This window comes from Corticium candelabrum, chromosome 14 (assembly GCF_963422355.1).
Source record: "Corticium candelabrum chromosome 14, ooCorCand1.1, whole genome shotgun sequence".
In the NCBI taxonomy this organism is placed as follows: domain Eukaryota; kingdom Metazoa; phylum Porifera; class Homoscleromorpha; order Homosclerophorida; family Plakinidae; genus Corticium; species Corticium candelabrum.
The window spans coordinates 6190962-6214764 of NC_085098.1; the positions used below are offsets into that span (position 1 = coordinate 6190962).

Here is a 23803-nt window from a genome sequence, read left to right on the forward strand (position 1 = left end):
TTACACTCTTTGCATCTGGAAAACACGAGCAGCTGTTGGATGCAGCTATCAACTTCCTTGTCAATGCTCACGGGTCACCAGGCACCCAGCTGCATTCCAATAATTCTGCCGCATTCCATTCACACAAACACTGACTTTCATTTCTCTACTGTTATGACAACCTGGGGTTGCTGTTTGCAAATTCGGCTCTCTGTTTGCAATTTTGAGTTGACCACGTGAAGACTATGGCGTCATTAGCGAGTGGTGCAAACGATCTGTTAAATCCGCCCCCGAATCAACTATTACCGCATTCACAAGGCTAGGAGGTTGACCTCCTTAGCTGCTTGTCACCGCCTTTTACTTGCACCTCGATGCGGAGATCTTAGGCAAGGAAATACAAGAAGACATAAACGGTGCAAGAAACTGCTGGCCTGGGAAAGGGCGGTTGCGGAGGAGTTAAGTGACACAAATAAACAAAGAAGTGTGGCGGGTGGACCCTAGGTCAAGCACACGCCCGAACACTCCGGAAATGTAGTCGGATAAAGTAATGATTTCGCATCGACGGGCACGTTGTACGCCCTGGTATCACCATAATTTTAGTCTAAGCGCCCCGGCTTTAATGGCAACGACTGCTTGGAAGACATTCTCTCACAGGCGACGAGAAGAGAGACTGGCAGCGTATGCAGTAATTGGATTACACAGCAAAGGATGCGACGGGAGACCACACGTGGCCAGACGACGGTTAGGCGACTACTTGACTCTAAACGATGTTGCGTGCTACAGCCGTTGGGGTTCACGTCGCTTATTTGCTTTCGAGACTGTAGTTATGTTGGACTTCCTAGTGACGCAATGGCGAGAAGCCGTGCAGTTCGATTGATTGAGAAGTTGACAAAAGTTGACTAATTGGGGCATACCCCATTACGACCTCTTTAGTCGCACTTGACTCTATTAGCTAGTGATGAAAACCAATCTCCGTTTACAATGTGGTTATTGCCCAGCGAGTGGGCAGTCGCACACCTGATGTGTACAGGTTTACGAATGCGAGAACGACTGCCCACTTCATTAGCGTAATTGAGTGCCTGGTCTACCCAATGCGTGAAAACAACTCAACTGCCATCTCAACGTCATTTGCTGCTAGTGTTGCCGTCGTTTCGACTTATCGGTAGGAATGACTCCGGCTGGAACGTGGCGGCTACTAGTTCTCTTATCATTCTTGTACGTCGATAGCATTGCGTCTGCAATACCTATATCATCGTTGAATAGAGAGGAAATCGAGCGACATCTTAGCTTGCTAAATCTGTACGAGATTCACAACCGAACGTTCAACATGATACCGTCAAAACCGCCTGTCTACTTGAGGCAGCTGTACAGGAAGTTAAACAAGAACGACGAGAACGGCAGGTTGAGTCAAATGCGCTGCTATCTGGGCCACGGTAAGATTTCTCGCTCGCTGCGTGTGTGTGTATGTCAGTGGGCGTTATGCCACGGCTTCATTTTGTATGCCTCGCTTTTTGTCCTAGGCTTGCCGGCGACCGAGCGCGACCCTGAACATGCGAGATTTTACTTCAACACGACGGCTGAGAATCGTATTTCTCCGAACGATATCGCGCGTGCTGAACTGCGACTGAAGTTCCAGCAATCGAAGATGGGCAGAGACATGACAGGAAGCCGAGCAGATGTGTGGGTTCACGTCGTTAGGAAGCCGGCGACAGAAAAGCGGCGCGCAAAGCTCAAACTCCTCAACAAGACGTCGATATCGACCAGCACGACGTCGCAGTCCTACATCACACTCGATGTGACACACCTTGCTCGAACGCACCTGTCACGTCGACGGCCCAATCTAATGATTCACGTGTCGATACGTGGGCATTCGCGTCGTGCAAGGGTAAAGCTCCCGAGCGCTGAACTGACCAAGAAAGACCCCGATGCAAAGCCCCTTTTTATTGTCTACTTACGGTCCGATACGGACAGTCGCCAGCAGTCGAGAGAGATGAGGAAAAAAATCAAAAGCAAAGCATTGGTCAGTACACTCACAAACTCTGCATTGGAACAGGAAACGTCGAGGACTCGTGAACGGCGGGGTTACCCGCGAGGCTCCCACTTTTCTAGGAAAAGCGGACCGTATTGTGGATTGAATGAGCTTAATATCAAGTTCAGGGACGTTGACTGGACCTTCGTTATCGCTCCTGACTATTACCAGGCCAACTGGTGTGCTGGAGAATGCCCAAGAAGTCTAACGGACAACTTTAATCCGACAGTGCACGCCATTCTGCAGTCACTATTTCACTGGCTGGTAAATGGTGAGGTTAGCAAGCCGTGCTGCGTACCGGACGAGTTGGAGAGTTTGAATATGCTCTTCTACGATCATTCGGATGTTATACTGTATAAGAAGTACCATGGCATGCGTGCCACTAAGTGTGGATGCCATTAGAAGAAGAAATCTGTTGGAGCATAGTAAAGAGTTTATTTTCTACTGACTTAAGACTTCAGAACATTAGCAGGCGAACTAACGAGTGAGTAGAGTATACTATGGATGTGTCACACAGGGTACGGTTCAGGCCAGTGTATGGTGGCCGATCATGCCGTATGTTTGTCTCCTTGGAGAACATTGTCAATAGGCTATAGGACCTTGATGTCCACGTGTTTGGCTGACAGAGGATTTGGTAAGATAGCATAGCGTATTTATATATTAGCTCAAATATAGAGCTAGCCTTTGTACAGTATGAATGCAAGATTTTGTTGAAATTTAAAGTGTCTTTGTATTGACTACCATCTAGATTGCCGTCTAAAGTAAAGAATAACCCTTCACAGTAATGTCAAGTTCTCATAATTGCGTGACAGCAAAGAAGTAACCCACAAATAGACCACTTCAAGAATTACTACACCACCGCATCAAGATATTATATACTATAAACCTTACATATAGCTAAGCTAGCAATTTCAGAAATTAAGTTGACAAGGGAGTTCATTACTGCAGAAGGAGGACTTGTGAAACTGCTGCCAATTTACCAGGAACGCTCTTGTCACAAACCCCCAGGATACTAAGAAAACACCAAATTAAGAAACTGACCACAACCAGTTCACAACGTCTGACTTAACTACATTAGTGGTTGCAAAACCAATCTACTATAGCCTTGTCAATCTCATTGCATGACAAAAAACATTTACATATTTTCCAAGTTTCAATTCAGCTGTTCACCTTATAAAGCAGTATGTAGCAAATCCACCAGAACATGTGATCTTCCTCTTCCACACAGAAGTATCTAATCAAGAAGTGACAACCATGAATAACTGCATATTATTACATTAATTAGCCTCCAGGTATACTTGGTGGTGTCTTCTGACTTGTGCTTCAAATGAAATCCATACCTTTCAAAGCAAAGGAAATTAACAATGGGCCCCTTGGTCTAATTCTACCTGCTGCTGAGATGAAGTTAGCTTACCGAGTGGGTGGTGACAATTTCTTTTGATCCATGCCAATAAACAAATGATGGTCAACAATATTGCACCTTGTTGCCTCAGTGGAACCCTAATGACCATGTTTCAAGCTGTAGTCTTCTTGGTCAAGAAGTAAGACTTTGAATTTACCTTTTGAAGATTTTTAGTGTCTTTATTAATAATGATCCAACCATCTCGAACAAAGCAATAGTGTTTCTTCCATGCCTTGCCCAACTTTTGTCTGCCTTTGACATCTCTTAGGGTCAAAACACCAGATGGAGGAGGACGTTGACCCTGACATGGTAACATGTATAGAGAATAGCAGACAGCATCATCACTACAGCCATACATGTTCTTTTATTTTCCTCAATAAGTTGCTGTTCTTTAGACAAAAGTGGTCGTTTTCTGCAAAGCTCTTGTATACACTGAGTACCTTCTCTGAAGACTGTAGCTGTCTCTCTGCAATAAAAATATGTGTCTACCTCTCACACCAATGGAGCACACAGTTGTACCTGAGTCACCATCATCAGTAACCTGAAATAGAGTCCAGCAAGAACTGGTAGGCAAGTTGTTCTTTCTTATACATTCTGACACTACAGCTTCTGCTGACATTTCTGCAGACACCTATAGATTTCAGCCATATGCAACAGTTCAAGATTGATTCTTCAGGGTAGAACCTACATTCATTCTGTGAAACTTGTCTACATCTTTTCCTTTGACATATATTTCTACCAAGAATTCGGTAGCAGGCTTGGCTGCCTGATCACACACAACCAAATATTCAGTTGATTAACAAACAGTTCCAGAACTGTCTACTTCGTTGGCATTGAATGTTGCTATACCAATCCTCTGAACTGCTTCTCGAATTTTCTGCAAAACGTTTTATAATCACATAGACACCAACACTATACTTAGAGCCTGATATGCATACATCTTGCTGCTGTAACTCTTCTTCACCAATCTAAAAGTTTAGAACAGCAAACACCATGCATAAGAAGATTATTAGTAAATTTCCAAGACCCTGGAAATTATGACTAATCCAAAACTTACCTGGAACATCCAGGCATAGTACTCTACCATCATGGCAACCACGTCCCATTCCAGACTTGCCATTTCAAAACTACCACTCTAACCACAGCAGACAGAACAATTACATCTCGCAATAAAGGTAGCCAGCCTACAATCAGATCACTACTGGCAACACTTTAACACAATTAACAAACCAGATCAGTAAAGTAAGAGACTTTTTTGAAATCATCTTGATAATTACTTTGATAGCCCACAGCACACAATCACAACCTCAAACTAAGCTAATTGTATAAACCCCTGGCAACCATACAAAACCACCACAGACCTGAACAGTGATAACAAGCATACTCCATTCTATCACGACTCCTTACCTCATGACCATCTGAAGTCATCAGGGTTGGCCCAAAGATCATACTTAAATTCTTGACACTCATCTTGTTCTCTGACTTCATCTCAGCAATTCTAAATTGCAAATACAATGGAGTACCTCAGAGATGCCACAACAAAGTGTTATGATTATTATTAGCAACCGATCTGTTTGTATGCCATAGATTGCTACTATCAGATCCCTACTATCAGATCCCAGATTTAATAGCAAAAGGCAAATGAGAATACAAAGCCAATGATAGCCACAAGAGCAACACATCTCAGCAGTTACAATGTCAGAGTTACCTGCTTACAAGCTCTATTTACCATTCTTGGCATTCAATTCAATAGTATGGGACAATAAATCCAGAATTGCCCACAGTGTGGTAAACCAACTGCAGAAGTATTGTTTATTGACAATTTACTACCCAACCCCTCCATATAACCACTGCATAATTATTAAAAGAGTGGAAACACTGATTTGGGGCCTGAGGGAATTCCCATACAATCATCTATTATGACAAATTAATACTGCAAAATAACTTTACTTTGCCAAGTGTCCAGCAAGATACTTTAGTGTTTCTCTATTGACAGGCGGAAGCCTTTCTGTGAGAGATTGCAGCTGGCAGAGTTTAGTAGAATGATCTGTAATGCCTAAAGCAAACAGCAATTCATAGTCTACACCCTACATCAATGTGGGAGGTCAAACACTGAATGCATACGAGATGCATCTAGAAAGGCTACATAGTAGTCAGACGTCAACAATGGATCTGGTAGTTTCCGGAAAAAAGCCTTCAAAGTTCCAGTTACATCATGCACGGAATACACACTGGGATCAAGAACAACCCCTGCAGGATCTACAAGAGGAAACATGTTGATGAAACGCAGACATGATCATTGCCAGTCATTAGCGTTGTACCTTGCCAGAAGCTGTTCAATAATTTGGCAATGATAGATGTAGTACCACTGTGCCTGTAAATACCTTCGACGACCATGCCTTTCACAGTTCAACATTTACAACCCACTGCCAAACATTTAGTTCATTATATTGTGTATACCATGAGCTTCCACAAACGTAACACATTTTTCCACAATTAGTGGTATTCCACTACCACTGAGTGTTTGGTTTGAAAGGTGGGCTCCACTACCCTACAAACAGATATGCTGAAGCGTAGCCAAAAATGTATCTAAAAATTGTGTCAACTGACAATGCATCCTTTCACAGCAGTGCTCCAAGACACTGCCTCTTTGACAGTAAAAGCCTTTAACTGGTAAGTTCTAAAGCAAAAACGCAATGGTATATGTACGAGATAATAGAATACACAGCTCAGAGACTGATACCTTTCTGAGGTTACAATTTGAAATGATAATTGGGACTCTGAGGGAGTTTGCTGCTTGGATGCAATGTATGTTATAGAGTATGTTCTGTCTCGTTCTAGAACAAAAAACAAAGTATGCAAAAATAGAAAGTCTAAGACTGCCACTGACAATCGAGACAATCAATAAAACAAAATATAAACACTCCACTACCACATTCTGTTACAATTATGGATCAAAAGATTACACTTTCATAATTAAGAGTGATGCAAACAGTTGGTACAGTGTATCTTCATCACACAACCTTGACACAATCTCCCAGCACTGATGAAGTCAACCATCCAACTCACAACTAACATGCAGACCAGACATAGTAACAACAAAACAACAACAGAGCCCCAGCAGCTTCTCAGATTGATAAGAAGATTAAGACTGGTATCAGGTAAAGGTAGGGTGACTTCCCAAACAGTAATGCTCACAGTAACACAAGTACATGTAGACAACAAAGATTAGATATTAAGCATATACACCACAAGGGACAATCAACAGTATAGGCACAAGAAAGAGATGTAAAGAAATACAACAGATAAAAACCCAAGCAAAATCTTCCCTTTGCCACATGTATTAGTGCTAGAAAATATAGTTAAGAGGACCATTTTTAACCATGTAAGGCAGCTAACAGCTTACTTGTCTCTTCTGGAAGTTTTACTTCAGATACTTTCCTCAAGTCAATGACACCACTCTCCTCTCTCTCCTATCACAAAAAATCCAAAAAACCTGTGACCACCTAAAATTGTGATCAACATATTAGAATGCAGATGCTTACCATTTTATGATATCTCAGCTGTTTATGCTTGGCAGACAAGGTAAACCAACGCTGCTTCCAAGCCTAAACAAATGACACTAAAATCCCTACTCAAATTTTACAGTGACTTTCACAGAGTATACTGTGTTGTTGAGTCCACGTTTCATAAGTAAACCAGCCTTATCAAATTCCTATCATATAAATAAACATGTCTGCAGCGCTTTAACCTACACAATTTGTTTCAACTGACTTTTTTCGCTTCATTGTACTTCTCAATTACTTCCTGAATGGAATTCATCCATCGGTTCATATCCTCTTTGTGCTCTGTACAAAAATGGAATTTTCGACCAAACGTTGTAGAAATAGTAAAACAGGAATCAGTTCTATACAACAGACAAATCACAAAACATTACTACTTAGCAGACTAAATTGTCTCACGGTGATGCTACAAGTATTTCATCATCTGCTGGTGCTACACTTGCCATTTCGTTTGCATCAATATGACCAGACTCTTCTTCAGACTACAAGAATATCCTATTTACTGTACTAGCTGATTATGAATGATCATCATCAAACCCTTTCACTCTTGTAGTACGTTAGAGTCTTTCCTTCTATCACACACCACCGATTTTTCCAGCCTACCAATTAACAAATACACTTTAGCTATCAATGGTGTCTCTCAGTTATAAGTATATCATCTATATATAAAATATTTGAAACTGAGAAACCCATTCACTGTCAGTAATGACATGTCAGTTCAACATCAATACACATTACTACACATCACTCCAAACCTGTCTCATTGATGCCAGGTTTCTGCAGCCACCCACACAAATTTGATGAATTTCTTGCACGAGAGCTACTTACTGATGACACACTCTGGACAGACGATGTACTTCTTACAGACTCCTGGCATCAGAGTACACTGTATTGGAACTCTCCCTAATATGTCACTGTGAAAGCACCTGTTTTATTGCCCTTGAAGAAAATGGAGACTTAGGAGCACCTGGAGCATTGAACCGTCTTACAGGATCAGTAGCTACCGAAAAGACATATCACAGTGCACTAGCAAACAGTAGCATCGTCTGTGATACACACACCCATTCCATCTCGATCTGCACCATTCTGTATAAGCAGCTCCTATAACAAAAATCAACATTATGGTATAACTCTGAACACTACTACTACAGTAGAAACCAGTGCTGTCCACTTGTTACTGATTACAACTTACACAATCATAGAAAAGGAGTCTATGTACCAAATTCCTTATAAATCATTATGCCTGCCCATGTTTAATTAATTTAATACAGGTGGTATGGCTGTGTTAGTCATAATGATAACCAAAGAATATTTACATTAACCAACATAATTAAGTTAAGTCAAAAACAAGAAATGAACCTTCAAATTCTCTTTAGAAATATTGTGAGAGGATTACTAGACAGATAAAATGAATACTGCTTTTAGCCTCCTCACAAGAGACTCAGCTACAAGTCAAGTATTATCAGTTCACCTGTCCATAAGGAAAGAGCAACAGACATGACGTATTTAGATTCAAGGTAGAATGTGAGTTCTGACACTTTGAGACAATCAACATCTCCTACATATCTGCTTATGTAAGTAAATTTTTTAATGCATTATAGGGCCTATATTCTCCATTCTATAATGATGTACACTCCAAGTACTTCAAATACACACAGCAAGAAACTGTTGGTACATATGTATATCACAAGAAGTGGCTACCAGTATTAATTAACTTTTACATGCCAAATCACATTACCACTGTGTAATCAAATCTGTGATCTCAGAGTCATTAATTAATTAAAGCCAATCCCAACTTTGCCAAAGTACCAAATTATCATTGTAGTTAACTAATTAATTTCCCCATATAACTAAGCACACAAGGGTCATCTCTTGTACATTAGGTAGGTGTGGTTGTGTAAATTAACATTACCATGACTGACTGTATGAATGGCAAATGAATTGTTGCCTGTAGCTTTCCCACGTAAGTAGAAGGCAATCAGAGTTGGTAAATTAATTAAATTCGACCAACACGAAGAACAGTAACAGGACCAACTCACCACGTAAAAATTTAAAGAGTAAGGTAAGAAGACCAATACAGGATGTTCTGATATTCTCTCAAAATAGAAGAATAGAAAGGAATTCTGCATATCTCTAACAGATAAATTCTTTACATGGTGAATGGGAACCAATAGGATACTCCAATGTTGAGGTAATTAGAAATATACACAACTTTGACATTTCCCTAAGCTAGAATAGATCCTCAGGCTACAAGGATTAGCAGCTTATTGAAAAGACAAAAACAAACTGGACTGAACCCTCAAGTCATAATGTGGCCTGCTGTGTTCTTTTACATGAAAGATTATTCCTGATGTAATAATAATATGTACCATCTGAAGATCCTTCTTAGCTTTCCTTGCAATTGAAACAGCTACAGAAAATCATAGCATGTGTTACATACAAATCTACACAAAAATTCCTTGATTAACTTACGAGTACATTCATCAGGTGGAGCACCTGCGCACCAAGCATTCACCTGCCAAAAGCAAAGGGTCAAGGCTCACTGTAGGAGTCCACAATAAATGATTACATACATTGGCTCCACTGGCAATTAGCTGTAGTGTTCTCATTAAATCATCAGTTGAGGTATTTGTACATAGTTCCTATAGGCAAAATAACAACAAGCTGTTCATCCACATCCCAATTACTCATGACAGTAATGTATAAACGATTCCCTGCTACTAGATTATTCAACCTTTGAGCAATTAGATTATTCATCCCTTGAGCACTACATTGAGTCAGCACATTTGTATTGCACCCACACTAGCATGTAGATCATCCACCTACACTTATAAGAAATACAAACTCTATTTGCTTGCAACATCATAGCTCTAGTGAGCATAAAAATAGTGCCTATAAAGTGACACTCAGCTCTGCTTCAACGCAGCTAGATAGTCCTGTTCACAAGACTCTAATACCAATGTCTCATCCCCTAGGAGTTAGAATTAATTTGGTTACCAGCAATAGAGTACATAACAAATTAAATCAAATAGCCTTAAACTGTTATGTACATTTACATAACTGTCTATTGCACTTGTGCAAACTATAATTTCCTTCACCACAAGATTTTTGTTAGTAGAAGGTGTCTCCATGGTATTCATAAAAACACAAGCAATATTCAACAATGGAATTCATCAATTCCACCCGTCAATCAGCTCCACTCTACCAAGGTCAACTGCTTCTGAGACAGTAGCCATCTAATTATATTGATAGAGCACAGAGCATTCCACAAGTACAATCGACAAGTACAATCCACTCTAGCTACATGAAATATTCCTACTTTGTCTAGATCGGCTTCATTTCTTTCCAGACCTGTCCGCTCACACCAAGCATGATTTTCATACTTGAATCGAATGAAGTTGTCACGAACAGAACTGTCATATTGTAAGACACTATAAATTTCAAGTACAGCAATAAGAAGAAAGTACACACTCTTCAACATCTTGTGTAGGTGGTGAACTCCGAAGGTGGTACAACCAAAACTGGTTTGACTTATCATTGCCAATTTCCACAAATAACTTGTACAGTAGATAAAGAAGATAAGAAGAGCAAGAAAGCACATATTTCACTGATAATACTTGTTTTATTGGGGCCGTCCAAACATGCCTATCCAGACCAATTGATCGAACCTTGGAAAGATGAACTCCCAAACTGCGATGAACACCTACAACATCACCGCAACATGCCAATCCCCATCAGTACCTCGTTGACTCAAAAAGTCAATTACTTGGTAGACTTACCAGAACACTTCAAGCAAAGTGTGATACACAGATTCACTGATGCCCACGTGGGATCTACATATTTCAACAAACAAATTTTGACTGTACTGCAAAGTTAACTCATCACTTTTCTATAGTACAGACTTCTTCAGACATGGCTATAAGTAGACTAACAACAGTACAGCTAAATTACAATACCTAAACACTAAAAATTTTAACTTAATCTTTCATATCAATTTCCAAATAGCAATTAATTAATAACAATACAATAAGAACATAAGCACCACATGCAAGCACAAAGAGACAACAGCAAATGTAGAAACTACATACCCTTGTCACCACAATCTGCACAGAAGCAGTTTGAAGGGTTTGTTCGAATAAATTCTAATACCTCCTAAAAGAGATGACAAGACGATACAAAAAATGGAACATTGCAAGCAAACAATTTACAAACAATTAGACAGTCACAGAGTACTCACATTGCATGTTTGAGAAGTTGTTGCTGTGAATGGGTTAGCCTCTTCTAAACCATATAAGACGGCTTTCTCTAAAGCTGTAATCCACTGCTCCATCTCATCATCACTTTGTGCTTGAAACCTAGCAAAATGCAAGCTCAAGATTCTTATCATCAGATTTCGCAATTATACATAGTAAACTGCAAAGCTAGACTTGGCATTCTTGTTGCTGTGCTTTTATCTGTACAATAGATACCATCCCCATTGATCAGTGTGTAAGGATCCAAAACAAGCAGACGACAGATAAAAAAATTTGAATTACCATAACCTTTAATGCTGTTGTGGAAAGCAAACTGAAAAGGGAAAGATATAAATACTGTTCCATGATACCTGTTACTGTTTCTTAGCAAACAAGCCTGATATTACTAATTGGAAGTATACTAGCCAGAGCATTAATCCAGGTGGCCTAACAATAATGTGTTGCCCACGTAGCGTTTGTTTTTGTGATTGAAGTGAGTTAGAACACTACAGGCAATACACTAACAAAATATAATTGCATAGATCCATACATACAAAAAATTGACATAACGCTTTGTTTCCACTAGTACACTGAGCAGTAAAAATGTGTGACGTACACACACACACACACACACACACACACACACACACACACACACACACCACACACACACACACACACACACACACACACCACACACACACACACACACACACACACACACACACACACACACACAAACACACACACACACACACACTACTTTCCTTTTTTGATTACAGATACCAAAACGCATGACAAGTACATATTTAACCCTAACATAACGTACTGGTATTGCCTGCCAGGTGTGATGATTTCAAATCGATGTCTGTCACCCACACGCTTGACTTTTGATGTCTTCATTTTGATTTCATGAATGGGGATCCCATTTTTCCAATCCTACACAGTTAATAGTCAGTCACTCTAAACACATAACAATCAGCACACACTTGGTCTGACATACATCTACTGATTTATAGTAGCAGAATGCTTCTCCTTTCAACACAATATATCTCTGCTTCCAATCAGCCAGAACACTATGACCTTGCTTCTTCAAAAATCCCTATGAGAAAGCAAATTAAATGTACATCACATGTTAGTTAGACCATTTAAATTCATCACAACTTTTGTCCTACAGTACAACCTCAATTATCTGGACTTTTGATTATCCGGACAAATTCTCCCCCCCCCGACTTTTTGCATTCCCGGATAATGCATTCTCGGATAAAGGAACTATACTATATTTCACTTCGTACTAATACGATGAGGTACAACCTTTCACAAATGAGTGAATACATATAACAGAGAACGTAATAATGTAATAAATACGCAGCTGTGATGACTCTTCTAGTGACATGAATGTACAGTAAGTGTGGAAACAGAGCATGGTCTTGCACAGTGAAGGAAAATTAGTTGATATTTATCAACTCTTGATTATCCAGACACTCAAATATCCGGACTTCTAACCTGTCTCTGGAGTAGTCCGGATAATTGAGGTTGTACTGTATATAAATACTGTACAATATAATTAATTGTCTCACGTAGATGTACTACACTATTATAACAAAAGCTTAGAGACAGCAAGTGAGCATAACAAAAATGATGGCCAATAGAGCTGCACATCTTGCTCCATGCTACACAAACACACAGAAATACAAGACATGCATGGCAACATTTACCTGCATGTTAGGATTATGCATTTTGCCACCCTCGTGCTCTTCCAAGTCCTCTTCTGTTGGCTGTAAACACAAATTGCAACAAAGTACTAGTAGTTGCCCACAGGCAGATCTATACAAGAACATACCTTAAATAACATAATTGCAGCCAGCAGAGTACTTGACCAAAGCTGACAATTGTCTGAAACAGTCATGCAGCAATCAATAAATTAATAACAAACAAAATAAATGACATTCAAAGCACCTAGTTTCTCTGAAGCAAATAAGAAGGTGCGATCTGGAGTAACTAGCGTGAAATGATACGGATGAGCTTTATCTTTCTCCTAAGCAGAAATTATATATATGAGATCAAAAATACTCTCTAGAGAGTAAATTACACTAAACCATTCCAAATTAACCTTCCATTAGTAGGGCATTTCATACATTAAATTACGTTAAAATTTCATATTAAGACATTTTGAAAACATAAACTACACCAAACTCACATCTATTTCTTGAGTTACATTTAGCATTCGCTTCAGAGGAACTGTTTTCAGCACCTCATTATCCTGTTAACAGTTGTCATCTATCATCATATGCAACAAGAGTCACACCGAAACATTGTACCTTGTCACCCTTATTTCTGTAATACTTAAGGTCCTGGCTGTCAAACGTCACCCAACGATGTTTCCAACCTCTGTTACTATCCTTTCTGCAACAACAAGCAACAGCAAAGATTAATTAATGTATTCGATGTACTACAACCTACAGTAGCTCGTTCACATGTTTGATAGATGAAAACAACTTACCCTCCTTGTTTAAATAGAAACCCCTCCTTGCATTTCTTGGCCTGTTACAACACGATGAGATACAGCAAGTTGAGATACAGCAAGTCTCATCACAACATCTACTTTCTCACCGTATCAGTAGGTTGAATTACAGATATTCTTGGAGTGCCTTTCATGAGCTAACAGGAATGTACAGAGTTGCAATCAATAAGCTTTAATACCTTAATTCAATTATATATTCAATTAATTTATCCCTAATTGTTCAAATTAATAAATCATTCCACCATTTCAACTGCAAGTTTGAATCTAGAGTCAGTCCCACCCACCTGACAAACTGATAGATGCATAAGACTCCCGATCGTAAATGCAGTCCTAATCACCCTACTAGGGTACTATTTGCAGAGCACCCTTTGTAGTGACTTAATTAATGCTAGTAGCTATATTAGAAGACATAGCTGTTAATAGAAACTCACATTTGGAAACTGAGGTCGAAGTTCAACTTCCTCAGAATGAACACCCTACAAAACACTCAATAAACATAACCACAACCATACATGCATGCAATGTTCATGCATATGCAACCCTGGTTACCCAGTCTAGTGAACGGAAATATCCACATACAAATTCCCAACCAAATCCAGAACTGTATTTATCCAGAACTGTATTTATAGTTAAACTGGTTAGATAAATTACGGCGCTTTCAACGCGTTTGCAGCGTCAGTAAGCACACCGCGCGTTAGGAATAAAAACAGCTTCACACGTGGTCTAGATGTTGGTGAAATTGCCCTCTTCCATTAACCACTGCGTAAATTATACGTAGAGAGAATGAAATACGGAAAAAAGATAAGGTTGTATAATATGTCGCTCATCACTAAAAACGCAGACGTTGTCAACGACTTCTATTACATCATGACGCGAACAACTACGTTTCCTTCCTAGAAACGGAACGTTAGACAAACGCCGTACCGCAACAACCCAGATGTGATTTGCTATCTTCCGACTGTCGATTCAAGCTGGAAGATTCGACTAGAAGAATTCGTGGATTGCGAATACCCGGAAGTTCGCTATCACGTGGAACAACCTACACAACACTTACAATTGAAAGCAACAGCTACAACAATCAAAACCAATTTAGCTCTACAGCATTCTTGCTCTGGCGCTAGTTTTAGTTACACCCCAGACAAACACATACACACCAAACTACAATAACTTACAGAAGACGCGGATGATTGCTGATGTTGGACTTGTCTCCTGTGACCATCAGGAGTCGGTCGACTTTCAATTTGTTCATATTGCTGCTGCTGCTGACGCTGCACTTTAGTTCTTGTATTATCCACAAAGCTTCCTTGTGGCTGCTGTGCTGCCTGTGCAAACTCGTAAATGCCATCTCCCACAGAATTACTGGAGTCGGGCAACAGAGGAACTGGTCGAGTATCAGAAACAGCCCAGTACATGTTCGTATTGTCTGACACTTCGTATGGATTAGATGACTGCTGATGACCTCCAACAGTAGGCGTGTGAGAATCATCTAAAAACTCAGACGCTTTTGGTGGTGACATAGATGCATCTCTTGATGGAGGCTGAATGCCATGCAATAGTTGTCCAAGCACAGCATATGGACGTTCGACATCATCAACACTGCCTGACGAATTAGAAACATGATCCGAAAAACTTGATGAAACAGGCCGGTTGTCTGTACTATTAACGAATACATCTGGAGTTTTAATGAGCTGCCTTAGTGGTGAGACCTCATCCTGAACACTCAAAAGTGGTTGATTATTACACGATCGTTTTGGTAGTTCTGGAGGCCGTCGTAACTCAGATAAGTTGTCTCCATTACCAATAAATACATCTGGTGGTATTACTGGTTGAAAATCATTCCGAACATCTGAATGCAAATCAGGAATACTTCTTTTCGGTAGTTCTGGACGCACTGGTAACAACAACTGACTGTCTGCACTTCCAGCAATTACGTCATCTCTCATAGAAGAAGACTGCTTCACTGGTTGAACCTCACTCTCAATACTTGAAGGTTGTGGAATACTACACAACCTTTTCGGTAGTTCTGGAGGTGTTTGTAACATAGATCGATTGTCTGGACTACCAGTAGATATGTCATCTCTCATAGCAAAAGACATCATTAGTTGGACCTCATTCTCAACACTTGAAGGTTGTGGAATACTACATGACCTCATTGGTAGTTCTGGAGGTTTTCGTAACATAGACTGATTGTCTGTATTACCAGGAAATACATCCCCTCTCGTAGGAGAAGGCTGCATCATTGGTTGAATTTCATTCTCAAAATTTGGAGGTTGTGAAACACTGGAAGTTCTTTTTGGCAGTTCTGGAGGCATTTGCAAATTGGATAGGTTATCTACACTACTCGTGAATACATCTGACGTCATAGGAGAAGGCTGTACAAGTTGAACATCATTCTGAACACTTGAGGATGATTGTGGAATATTACATGTCCTTTTTGGCAGTGCTGGACGCTCTTGTACAGTATTAGGATAGGACTGTTCAAGCTCAATGTAAGGATTCAGTGCTGTAGATGACGGTGCCAGTATATGCTCCTCACTGTGACGTCGATGACGGCCACTTTCTCCCATACTTTCTGCTGTTACGGCCGCTGAAGACGGACTTGCAGATTGTGGTCTAGGTCGTGGAGTTGGCACAGGTTGTATAGATTTCTTTGCTACGTTCTGCCTCGGTGCAGGCTTTGGTTTAACACTCTGAGATGGCGAAGCAGGTGCCACTTGTACTGGCTGACTAAACAAGTCTTCAATCTTTCTCTCAATTACCGGTGAGGTTGCTGGACTTTGTTTAGGAGGCAAAGGAGGTGGTAACAGGTCGCTAGCACTCCCTGAACTCGTGAGCACAGCAGAGGCATTCGAATCCTTTGGAGGTAAAGGAGGAGGATCATCCGCAAAAGGTGAAACACTAGAAGCAGAGTCAGTCACCAGTGGTGATTGTGGTCGAACCGACAACTTAGGTGTTGCACTATTTCTTAATGATGACCCTCTAACCATCACTTTAGGAGGCGTCTGCTCTGACCAAGCAGCCTCTTCCACTTTTACTTCAGAATAATGTGGTGTCAGATGAGTAACTGCTGGCCCCTCTTGAACAGAAGTAGTCTTTGTCTTCTTTGGTGGCAACGTAGGAGCTACATCCTCAACTACTTCCTTTTGACATTCATTCAACCGTTCCTGCAGTTTCCTCGAAACTCCTATCAAACGTTTCCTGTGTCCAGGCAGCTCTATTCCCATCTTATCAAGATCATTCTCATTCAAAGAGCAGCATTTAGCCAGTGCGTCGTATCCGGCGTCCATGAAATGCTTGAAGTAGCGCTCCAACTTGGCATCGTTTGCCAGCCACTGCCGCACATCTTCAGCAGAAGCGCTCATGCCTGAAAACGCTGTGTACACCTGCGTAGAGACTCACCAGTGGCGTTGGGTACGAGAGTCCCGAAAGGGGACCGCCAAATACGAGATTGCTAAAGTAAAGCGTAATACAGTCACCGTGATAACAATCACCTCTGCTGTACGTCCAGATGCGTTTCTGCAGATGAGAAGGTCCAGATAGCAGACTGTCTACCCACGTGACCAAATGCGCAGATTTTAGGCTGAAGCAAATCGCGGAACTTCCAGTCACGTCCGGTGAATGTTTGTCAAGCGATAACCACGGCAACTGGGAATATCAAAAATGAGCGAGATCCCCAACTTCCTAGGAATGACTAGGCGTGGCCACAAATAACTATTATAAACGTTAGCGATAAATTTATTTAATTAAATTTTACTAAAGCGTACTTCTTCCAACGGAACTTTGTGTGTTGCTGAAGCAAATCTATTAATTAACACACACACACACACACACACACACACACACACACACACACACACACACACACACACACACACACACACACACCTTAAACCTTGATTCCACCATACCCACTATGGGTTTTGGCAACGCAGTGTAATAGCGCTTCTCCAAGCAGCACGATTATAAGCATCACGAAGACTGCTAGGTAATGATCTGATGTCTCTTGTGACAACATCTATCCATCTCTGTTTAGGCCCATGTTTTGGTCTTGTTGCATTACTAAGTCTGCTGCGAAGTAGTTGTTTTTGGGGACGATTGTCACTCATGCGTAGCATATGGCCCAGCCATTGCAATCGTTGTTTCTGCATTGTCATAGCAATAGGGTCTTCAAACGCTCGTTCTAAATTGTCTGAATTCTTGATTATATTCCATCTTGAGACACCAAGAATCGATCGAATGCACCGCATGTGGAATGTATTTAAACGTTGCAAGTTTGGTTGTGTAACGAACCAAGTCACACACACACACACACACACACACACACACACACACACACACACACACACACACACACACACACACACACACACGAACACACACACACACACACACACACACACACACACACACACACACACACACACACACACACACACACACACACCATTGGAGTAGCTGCGAGAGCTACTAAGGGCTCCGAGGAAGCATACGGGTTGTTTCTCACCTAATCCGCGTGACTGTTACTCTACCAACATGGCGGACAGCGAGTCTCCTGCGATGGTCGTCTCTCGCGAGTACGCGGCTTCTTTAAAGGAGTTACAGTTCAACTCAAAGCCTCAAATTAACGCGTTAACAATTGTAGCCGATGAAAACCGCAAACACGCTGTCCAAATCGTGAGGAGTGTGGAAACACGACTGAGTCAAGTCTGTGTTCAGAGAAAAGTTTATCGTTGTTGCACGTGTGTCTTAGTGTTAGATGACTAGGGCTTGCCTGTTTTATATGTCTTTGTGTATGTGAAATAAATAAAATAGAAGCTTGCCTGTGTGACATTGCGGGTGTGTCTAGGTGTCTGGTCAACGAAAGATGCCCTTGCTCTATCTATTGGACTCTATCGTAAAGAACCTGGGAGGGGATTATATTGATTTGGTTGCCCAAAATCTGGTTTCCACTTTCTGCAGCGCGTTTGAGCAGGTGTGACGACTTGGCTATCTTCTTAATGCTTGGCTTGATGTGCTGATTGTCATTATCTATTGACTTTCCAGGCTGACGAGCAGATGCGTCGAGATTTATTCAAATTGCGTCAGACGTGGTCTTCGTATTTTCCTACGAAGAAGCTTCATGCTATTGACCAGCGTGTGAATGTGATGGATCCCAATTGGCCTGTTACTGCTGGTGGTCCCATACATGTCAACCCCAAATTTATCTCCCAGGTAGAGACAACACACAGAAGCAGAAGTCATATTTCCTCTGAGTTGTGAACAATAGCGAATTCCGCTATTGAATAATCACTCACCATGAGTAAACAGAAAGTTGCAACTAGTTCAAAAAGTCAAACTTGAAAACTACAGTTTGCTTGAAAAAATGGCATGCATCTCAACACATGCCTTTACTGTACATATCAGTTGCAAGTTCTCACTCTTGTGCTTAGTCCACGGATTAGAGGAAATATGGTTGACTTGTTTATGATAAAGGTTTGCGTGGACTATGGTGTTTTGTTCTTGTAGGAAGGGAACCCTTTGCCTGATTCAAAGTCAAAGCAAGCATCGAAGCCTGTACCTGTACCAACCGTTCGTCGCCCCGAAGATATGAGGCCTTCCAGAGAGACACCGATAGAAGTAAAGAGAAGGCCGGTAGGACCTAAAGAGCAGGCTCTAGAGCGTAGAGATCAAATGCAAAGAGTGGTCGAGCCCGAAGATCGCACGCTGGAGCGTCGGGTGGCGGTATCGGTTGCCCGTCCGTCACCCGTAGGTCACACCGGGGGCGACTGCATCACAATGGAACGAAATCGTGTGCTTCTTCCCGATCCCCGCGGGAGCCCTTCGTCCGACGATCCACGTTTCAAAGTGTCCGATGCGAAGAGACCGCGACTAGACGACGATGCGCGCGATAGAAGTCGTTATCACGTCGCAGAGCGTGAGACGCGAGAGGATGAGAAATATGTGGCACGACGGGACGAGTTCCCGTCGCAACGCGAGGCGATGAACAGCTTTCACAGCTTGATCGAAGTTCCACCGGAGAAACTGCTAGATAACGAAAATTACATTCTGAAGCAGGTCGGCAAAATTGTTAGTTATGTAGTGTTAGTATTAAAGTAATAGTTTTATGCATTTGACAGGCAGAAGCATTGCTGCAGTCTCGTTACATTGAACATGAAGAACGACAGGCGCTCTTTAGACTTATCAAAGAACTACACCGGCAACAAACTTTACAAGAAGAAAGGACATACAGTGCAGGCGTTGAGAGAAGACTCGCTGCTCCAATACCAGCACCAACGAGACCTCCTCCTCCTCCTGAACAACGATTCGCTCCCGCTCCTCTTCCATCAGCTCCGCTTCCTGCTCCTCCTCCTTCAGGGCCTCCTCCTCGTCTTCTTCTGAAGGAAGAAGAAGACGAGCTTTTGAGGAAGAAGCAAGAGGACGACAGACGTCGTAGAGAGGAAGAGAACGAGAGGCGGATGCAAGAACGACAGATGTGGAACGCAAGTAGTGGCGCTGCAGGTCAGACTAAAGTCAATGGCATTCTACGAGCATCAGGTACGTGTTGGATTGTTTTCTTCTCGTATGTGTGGATAGTCTCGGAGAGAATTGGAGCGATTGTAGTACATACGTATTTTTGCTGTACACGCATTGCGATGAAGGTAGATTTGCAAGCAAACGTGCTCACGCCTCAGTGTGTGCCGTTCGTGCAGCCATGCGACGCCACAGATGCCTACAGCCATCACATCTCTTCACATAGGCGTGGGAACCGTGGGGATCAAGGGGTCCGTGGCTCTCCAATAATTTTCCTGCCTAACTGCATTACTTCCGAATGTAATAACTAGAGCATAGTGTGTTTCCTAGTACAAACGCATTCTTCCAATAATTTCCCACCTTCTAATATACGCGCAGTCCGGGGCTCATTTCGATTAATAGACGTTCACCTAATAAACGCACATGCTGCTGTTTTAGTGTACTGTACCCCAGTAACTCAACGACATTTTCGTGTATATATACAATATACATGCATGGTTTGCGTCATTATGTTTATTGTTATATGAGGTTTGAAAGAATGAAAGTCTAATAGTTTCCCACCTTCTAGTACAAGCCCAGCCGATGGACCATTCCTAACACTACACGTGGCGGGCTTGTATTAGAAGAAATACTGTAATTATGTTGCACAAGATTGTAATGTTGAGGCCCCCAAACTCGAAACCTTCCTACAGTACACCTAATAGGTATGCTGCATCATATGAATAGCACCCCACGCGGGTATGGAATACTAGCAAACCATTCTACAGTGTACACTTCATCTCCCGTGATCACTTCCGTCTGTACGATATACACGCACCCACCTTTGTATACTGTTCTTTTGTTTGCGAGGATCGACCATCAAGAATGCGCCATTGTTCGCTATTCTGTCATTCAAGCTTGCATGAAAGCACTACTAACTGAAACTGCGCTGAACCAGTACAAACACTAACCAACTATTGACATCAACGACAATAAATTAAATTCCTGAAGTGACACGATGCTTCTGACACTGAAAATGAACATCCACCTTTCTGCTGATGCATTCTGTACTTCATACTCTACTATATATCTATATATATATATACTCTTTGCTCTTTGCTTTTACTTGCGTACTTCGAAGCTTCGAGCTTGCAGCTCTAACTCTTATTCGAGCTTCATTTTCAGAACCTGCCGATGCCGCTGTGAGGCCTCACTTGGCAAATAACGTTAGCGAACTTTTTCAAAGACTACTACAGACTGGTATTCTCTCTGAAGCGCAGCGTAAGTCGGAAAACAACGACTACAAGTCGATTAGTTCGATGCAGAGACCTCCCCTACCCGACATCAAACTCGTACCCAGTGATCTACGAGAGTAAGTGTTAATTCCTCGGACGCTTGAATGGAACGGTGGTTGAGTTGTGTGCGTGTGTGTTTGTGTGTGTGTACCCTGCTAGGCTCCAGAACGTGGTCGTAGTTGGCCTGTACAGCGGTCAGCAGTGTCCTACTTGCGGAGTGCGCTTTGTCGGGTCCAAGTCTAGTGAGTACAGCTCGCATCTCGACTGGCACTTCAAGTTGAAACGAAGAGAAAAGGCGAACAAGATACCGACGAGAAAATGGATGTTTCCTGCCGAGGTGAACGTCATCTCTCCGCGATTGGCAAACCATTGCGTCGTTTTTCGCCTAATTTTTGTTTCCCTATAATGTATAGGATTGGGTCAAGTTTATTGATTATGACAATCTTGAAGATACGGGTACGTCGATGTGGTTACTTACGTATTCACCGCTTTGTCTATTCGACTGCAATTGAGATGGTGATGATGCCGTCTAGCGCGCAGCACAGTATTCGATATGGAGAAAGAAGAAGTTATGACCAAAGAACATAAAGTAGAAAGCTGTCCTGTCAAATCCGAGGACGAAGAGGTATAATAATTGAATCAAATTAACTTAAAATAAATAATAATTAAACTAAATTAGTTAAACTATTATATAATATAAAAATATAATTAAGACTGAATAGAACAAATTAAATTAAACAAATTAAAATAATAATTAATAGTTGATGTTTGTTTGTTGACGGGCTCGCCGGGATGTTGGTAGTTGAACGTTTGGCCGGTTGTTGGCCACTGTCTTTGTTGCAGGTTTGTCCGATCTGTCACGAAGCCTTCGAGCAGTTTTGGGAAGAAGATCACGAGGAGTGGCACTTTAAGGACGCCGTACGCATAAGCGGAATCGTAAGAACTCGCAGTCGTCAAATATTTCGCATTAGTATTACTGGTTGTCTATAGGTGTACCACGTTAGTTGTTACGAAGATGCTAAGGTACAGGTAGGCGCATGCTCGGAGTTATCATCGGTACGTTTGACTGTGTAGTCAATTGTCGGCGCGTTTTGCCTTTCAGGAGGAGACTGAAGGGCACCTGACCAGCGTTCACTCTGAACAGACAGGCGCAGCTGAATTGACGGAGAAGGGCAGCAGTGGTGACAGTGCGGTTGATGCGAACGTGGAACAGCAGAGTGCGAGTACGTCTGTTGGTTTTGAATCAGTCAAAAGCGATGAAAATCATCCACTAGGAGCCAGTTGATGCTTGGTTCTTGCCGTCTTGCATGCATACATCATAGTCGTGTACAGGCCTTTCAACCGTTCCCCATTTTTTCGGACCCAACTGCCTTGAGTTGGTAATACAAATCATTGGCGGACTCTGGTATCGCGGTATCTCCGTTATTTGCGAAAGTTGTACACGTACCTTAATTCTTATATTCTGAGTGGCGCACAAATGCAATAAAAACTACATCAAATTCCATTCTCAGAAGCCACCCGCGACATGCGCAGCGCATGCGTGCAATTGATGCATGGTAGCAGTCGCTATTACAACTCTGTGAAAATTAAGTTATACAAACTGTGGCTAGACGCTAGGAAATTTGTTCTACTGTGAATGGAGCAGCTTCTCGATTGCTGGAGATATGAGCGACGCTAAGTACTGGTAGCCGTCCGAGTTGTAGTGCACATTCGGACTGCCCAGACGATTGAGCGAAATAGAGCAGTTCCAGAAAGGCGATGGTCCACACCTAGCAATGACCGCCTGATACAGGTCGACACTCGGAATACGCGCCGGAGTAATGACATGACCTAAAGCCATCTTGTTGAGTATCTCCACAACAGTATTGACGTCTCGGCTGTACGGCACGGGTGTGGTCGTCGCCCACAGAAGCTTTGCCCCCGACTGCAACAGGTGGTCTCGTATTTTTGTAAGCTCGGCAACGTATTCATTAAAGAAATCCCCCGTGCCCAAGTTGTAATCGTGCAGTCCAAAATTGAAGAGATAGACATTTGGCCGGATTGGATTTAGCCGTGCTGTACGCGTAAACATGTTTATGCAGCTTAGAGCGTACGACGTCGAGCAGGCACCGCCGTCGGTGCTCCATGGCGAATGCTGAACAAAGCAGGAGCCATTCAGCTTGGAGACGACAAAAGGAGTGTAGCCAATACTGACGGAGTCGCCCAAGATGAGGCAAGTCGGTTGCGAACTGCTGGCGTTGTACTCCGGTCCAGGATTGCAGATAGTCGACGATTTGCAGTCTTGTCCTTG

At 41.9% G+C, this 23803-nt stretch overlaps 4 protein-coding genes across 5 annotated transcripts in view; 2 read left to right on the top strand and 2 right to left on the bottom strand.

Moving 5' to 3' along the window:
* The first annotated feature begins 1146 nt into the window (after nucleotides 1-1146).
* Nucleotides 1147-2749, top strand: LOC134189431 (bone morphogenetic protein 4-like). Its single transcript, XM_062657692.1, has 2 exons — nucleotides 1147-1412; nucleotides 1500-2749. The coding sequence occupies exons 1-2, from the start codon at nucleotides 1148-1150 to the stop codon at nucleotides 2408-2410; spliced, it is 1176 nt and encodes a 391-aa protein (XP_062513676.1). The 5' UTR covers nucleotide 1147; the 3' UTR covers nucleotides 2411-2749.
* LOC134189429 (arf-GAP with Rho-GAP domain, ANK repeat and PH domain-containing protein 1-like) lies at nucleotides 2714-17276 on the bottom strand. The gene is made up of 47 exons (XM_062657691.1): nucleotides 14902-17276; nucleotides 14161-14205; nucleotides 13819-13866; nucleotides 13709-13749; nucleotides 13527-13611; nucleotides 13406-13468; nucleotides 13165-13243; nucleotides 13049-13101; nucleotides 12924-12983; nucleotides 12209-12307; nucleotides 12035-12144; nucleotides 11211-11328; nucleotides 11062-11125; nucleotides 10753-10806; nucleotides 10591-10676; nucleotides 10445-10530; nucleotides 10293-10386; nucleotides 9547-9615; nucleotides 9446-9488; nucleotides 9343-9383; nucleotides 8035-8074; nucleotides 7900-7973; nucleotides 7729-7843; nucleotides 7511-7572; nucleotides 7373-7455; nucleotides 7185-7317; nucleotides 7078-7125; nucleotides 6956-7018; nucleotides 6817-6883; nucleotides 6154-6247; nucleotides 6021-6090; nucleotides 5871-5961; nucleotides 5732-5809; nucleotides 5535-5669; nucleotides 5361-5466; nucleotides 4818-4908; nucleotides 4468-4545; nucleotides 4349-4378; nucleotides 4234-4287; nucleotides 4099-4176; nucleotides 3930-4041; nucleotides 3767-3876; nucleotides 3568-3711; nucleotides 3423-3508; nucleotides 3307-3348; nucleotides 3179-3242; nucleotides 2714-3020 (listed from the first exon to the last, which is right to left on the bottom strand). The coding sequence occupies exons 1-47, from the start codon at nucleotides 17089-17091 to the stop codon at nucleotides 3003-3005; spliced, it is 5694 nt and encodes a 1897-aa protein (XP_062513675.1). The 5' UTR covers nucleotides 17092-17276; the 3' UTR covers nucleotides 2714-3002.
* A 965-nt stretch (nucleotides 17277-18241) lies between these two features.
* LOC134189649 (pre-mRNA cleavage complex 2 protein Pcf11-like) lies at nucleotides 18242-23017 on the top strand. 2 transcript variants are annotated; one of them, XM_062657995.1, is made up of 12 exons: nucleotides 18242-18433; nucleotides 18576-18701; nucleotides 18773-18940; nucleotides 19235-19783; nucleotides 19846-20263; nucleotides 21404-21590; nucleotides 21673-21850; nucleotides 21927-21969; nucleotides 22047-22138; nucleotides 22357-22449; nucleotides 22504-22542; nucleotides 22616-23017. In XM_062657995.1, exons 1-12 carry the CDS (start codon nucleotides 18263-18265, stop codon nucleotides 22796-22798), a joined length of 2247 nt encoding a protein of 748 aa, XP_062513979.1. In that variant the 5' UTR covers nucleotides 18242-18262; the 3' UTR covers nucleotides 22799-23017. The 2 variants fall into 2 exon arrangements, with proteins under 2 accessions (XP_062513979.1, XP_062513980.1); XM_062657996.1 differs by having other exon boundaries at nucleotides 22504-22536.
* A 116-nt stretch (nucleotides 23018-23133) lies between these two features.
* LOC134189651 (uncharacterized) overlaps nucleotides 23134-23803 on the bottom strand; it is a 1038-nt gene continuing 368 nt past the window's right edge. Inside the window, exon 2 of the mRNA XM_062657997.1 lies at nucleotides 23134-23803. This exon is cut by the window's right edge and continues 54 nt beyond it. Within this exon, the coding sequence (XP_062513981.1) occupies nucleotides 23141-23803 (663 nt within the window). The 3' untranslated portion in view covers nucleotides 23134-23140.

Excerpts from the sequence above, each read along its gene's own strand:
- LOC134189431 (XM_062657692.1), top strand. The coding sequence starts at position 1,148 with ATGACTCCGGCTGGAACGTGGCGGCTACTAGTTCTCTTATCATTCTTG. Across the intron at positions 1,413-1,499 it reads GCGCTGCTATCTGGGCCACG|GCTTGCCGGCGACCGAGCGC; the intron begins GTAAGATTTCTC and ends TTTTTGTCCTAG.
- LOC134189429 (XM_062657691.1), bottom strand. The coding sequence starts at position 17,091 with ATGAGCGCTTCTGCTGAAGATGTGCGGCAGTGGCTGGCAAACGATGCC. Across the intron at positions 13,102-13,164 it reads ATTTGCTTCAGAGAAACTAG|ACAATTGTCAGCTTTGGTCA; the intron begins GTGCTTTGAATG and ends TGACTGTTTCAG. Across the intron at positions 9,384-9,445 it reads TCCACCTGATGAATGTACTC|CTGTTTCAATTGCAAGGAAA; the intron begins GTAAGTTAATCA and ends GATTTTCTGTAG.
- LOC134189649 (XM_062657995.1), top strand. The coding sequence starts at position 18,263 with ATGGCGGACAGCGAGTCTCCTGCGATGGTCGTCTCTCGCGAGTACGCG. Across the intron at positions 22,139-22,356 it reads TCAAATCCGAGGACGAAGAG|GTTTGTCCGATCTGTCACGA; the intron begins GTATAATAATTG and ends TCTTTGTTGCAG. Across the intron at positions 22,543-22,615 it reads ACGAAGATGCTAAGGTACAG|GAGGAGACTGAAGGGCACCT; the intron begins GTAGGCGCATGC and ends TTTGCCTTTCAG.